Below are 3,200 nucleotides of genomic sequence, written 5' to 3'. Positions count from 1 at the left end.
AATCCTGCTCTCCACCTCCTTCAATCTCACTCACGACATTCGATGGTGGAAGCATATCCACGCGCAGTGGGAGAGAGTGGAGAATGGATGGCCTAGTAATACTTCTACCACTACATGGGTAGAGAAGAAGTTGCCCAAAGTGAATGAAAGGTGTCATGTGACTTTAGAGCCTCATAAAATTACAGAAACTAGAGAACAAAAGTCTTTATACCCTTTCCTCTCTCTCTCTCTCTCTCTCTCCCTCCCCCTCACACACACACTCTCCTCTCCAATAATAATCTCAATAACTCTATAGTATCGAGAGAGCAGAAAGAGAGGTGGAGAGGAACCCACCACATTTTTCGCTTTCTAGGAAACCATTTTGAAAGAAAGATAAAGCTGAGTGAAGAAGAAGAAGAAGAAGCGAAGGAGAAGATGATCGTGAAGAGAGAGATAGATACATAGAAAGGTCGGCAAGACAACAAATACTACTAAATACAACACAACAAAGAGGGAGTCTTTGTTCCTTCTCACCAGTCTCTTCTACTTCTCTCTCTCTCTCACAGTCTCACTGCCCCCATCTTCCAGAGAAATCTCAGTCATCTCTCCCTCTCAATCCCAACTTCTTATTTTTTTTTTTTGCTCTCACAATCTCACAAAAGCCAAAGTGACAGTTGTGTTTAGCGTAGTATTTCTATTCTATATTACCAACAGAAACCCCAGAGCCTAGCAGCAGCAGCAGGCCAGCAGCAACCAGTCCTGCCTAGTGAAAGAAAAGAAAAAAAGAAATGAAGCCCACCCCAACAAACAAGATCTCTTTCTTTCCACTCTTGTTCTCTCTCTACAAATCTCTCTTTCTCTGATACAATTTCAGAGTTCTCGACCCCACTTCACTCACATAACACCTACATACACACATCCTTAGATTTAGTTTCTTCTAAAAATCTATCCTCCCTTCTCTCTCTTCTACAATTATCATAAAAACACTCGTATTGTATATTTACTTATAAATATAAAGATTCTGTCTTTCTTATATTTTACAATCTGATAAAATTTTACAAAATTATCAGTTGTGGCTACTACAAGGAGTAGGCAGCTACTATCAGACACTGGTGCCTTTGCTGACTGGGCCACCTCTAACTCCTCTGGTATCCGTACCGCTGGTCCAGACGACCTCTCACTCGGCTTCAATGCCGGTCCCACCGGCGGCGGCCAAACACCCGGTCCAACATGGCCTAACTCAGCTCGGCCCATCAACTACGGCATCTCTCCAGACATGGGCATGGTGGGCCTTCGCGATGTCTTCGTGGTGGCTCCCGCTGCCTCCTTCAACCACCACCACCAGCATCATGAGCAAATCAATCTTTCAACAGCAGATCCAATCAATGCTTCCAATGCCACAGCTCTTGGTGTTGGTGTAGGTGTTGGTGTCATTCCACTCCTTGCTGCGGGGCCTTGTCTTGCGCCCCAAAACATGGATGATCAAGATTTGTTGAATAATGGTCGAAACAAGATTAGCGGAATTCATCAGTTCTGGCAAAACCAAGGCTCTCAATATATCAAGAAAGCTTCTAATACCACTCCTTCGATTCTTGATCATCACAACAATTCTTCAACAGCGAATTTTCTACTACAAAGTGGAAATAGTGCTGGGAATGGAAGTGGAAGTCTTGGAGGGAATTCATCATCGTCCGCTACAACAACGTGTCAAGATTGTGGAAACCAAGCGAAGAAAGATTGTAGCCATAGAAGGTGTAGGACGTGTTGCAAAAGCCGTGGTTTTGATTGTGTTACTCATGTGAAGAGCACGTGGGTACCGGCTGCGAGGAGGAGAGAGCGTCAGCTTATGGCAACTGCAGGTGGCGGTGCTGGTTCTACTGGGTCTACTTCTGGTGTCAAGAAACCTAGACTTATAAGCTCACAAACTACAACTTCTCATACTTCCACTTCTAATACTACTCCAAGGAGCTACGACACGAGCTCTAGTCACCAAGGTTTTGAGTTTATCAGTCTTATCATTCTCTATTTTACTTGCCTTGCTTTATATGAGTATGAGAAAATTTTAGGGTTGTTAATATAGAAGTGAAACTTTGAGTAGGGTTTTTGTTGAATTATGTTTTCTGATGCAGGTTTTAAAGAGAGACTACCGGGGCAAGTAACTGCACCAGCAACCTTCAGGTGTGTTAGAGTGACGGCAGTGGAAGATGGTGAAGATGAGTTTGCGTATCAGGCTGTGGTGAAGATTGGTGGTCATGTTTTCAAAGGGTTTCTATATGACCAAGGAGTTGAAACAAGAGATGGGTTCCCTAATATATCTGAACTGCATTTGGGTGGTGGTAGCAGTAGCGGTGGTAATGGCATAGGGAGAAATGGGGCCTCTTCTTCCCCGATTCTCGATCCTTCAGATGTTTATGGTGCTTCCACTGGAGGGTTACTCGGAGGTTCGGGCTATGGCAATCCAATAAATTGAGGGCACTTTCAAGGTTTATCAAGGAGTGACATTCTTGTCTAACTTTTCATTATGTCAACTAATTAATTATTATCGATAGGGTTTTGGTAAGTTGCTCCTTAATTTGTATCTTATTAACATATGCTCTCTTTGAAAATTCAAGCGTCTTGGTTTTAGTATTCTTGCTTCTTAATTCTATTTGCCTTGTGTAATAGCATTTCGAGGGTCATCATATGCCAAAGAAGCTGCATTTTCTCTCTATTCGAGCAATTCCTGTATCAAATTTTAGAAAAGATAGTAAAGTCTAAAAATCCTGTTCTACCAGATATATTAGTTCTTAAACTTTGTGATGAAAAAATAAAATAAAAATCTGTTTGCTTTCTTGAAGTTGTAGCCTTCTTTTTTATCTTTCTGTCCCTCTCTTTTGGTTTGTTACAAGTTTTTGTTTGGCAAAGGTGAGATCTACAGTGTAAAGTATAAATGCATCATCAAGAAGCGTTCTGGTATGAACTTCAATTTTTTTGTGTAGCAATTTGTCTTACCTGGATTCACTGTGCCGGTCATGCTTTACAATAGAAAGGATCTTAATTTGTTCTAAAACTGCCCCATATATATATGACCAAGCCCCCTTTTTTTTTTCCTGCCATGCTTGTTTTCTCACAATCTTGTACTTTTACGGTGCTAACATTTTGTTGCACCAGTTCCTTCCTATTGGGTTGGTTTGGTTCCATCAACTACAAGTAAATGTGGTATTCATCATTATTGTGCTGCT

The 3,200-nt window shown here is 41.6% G+C and overlaps 1 protein-coding gene across 1 annotated transcript; it reads left to right on the top strand.

The window, feature by feature from the left end:
• The first annotated feature begins 217 nt into the window (after positions 1-217).
• On the top strand, positions 218-2,815 carry LOC133679724 (protein LATERAL ROOT PRIMORDIUM 1-like). Its single transcript, XM_062102407.1, has 2 exons — positions 218-1,973; positions 2,109-2,815. The coding sequence occupies exons 1-2, from the start codon at positions 1,256-1,258 to the stop codon at positions 2,447-2,449; spliced, it is 1,059 nt and encodes a 352-aa protein (XP_061958391.1). The 5' UTR covers positions 218-1,255; the 3' UTR covers positions 2,450-2,815.
• The last annotated feature ends 385 nt before the right edge of the window (positions 2,816-3,200 follow it).

The sequence above is a fragment of the Populus nigra genome, chromosome 19 (genome assembly GCF_951802175.1).
Source record: "Populus nigra chromosome 19, ddPopNigr1.1, whole genome shotgun sequence".
NCBI lineage: Eukaryota > Viridiplantae > Streptophyta > Magnoliopsida > Malpighiales > Salicaceae > Populus > Populus nigra.
The sequence above is the reverse complement of the archived record's forward strand: the minus strand, read 5'-3'. Positions and strand labels throughout refer to the sequence as shown.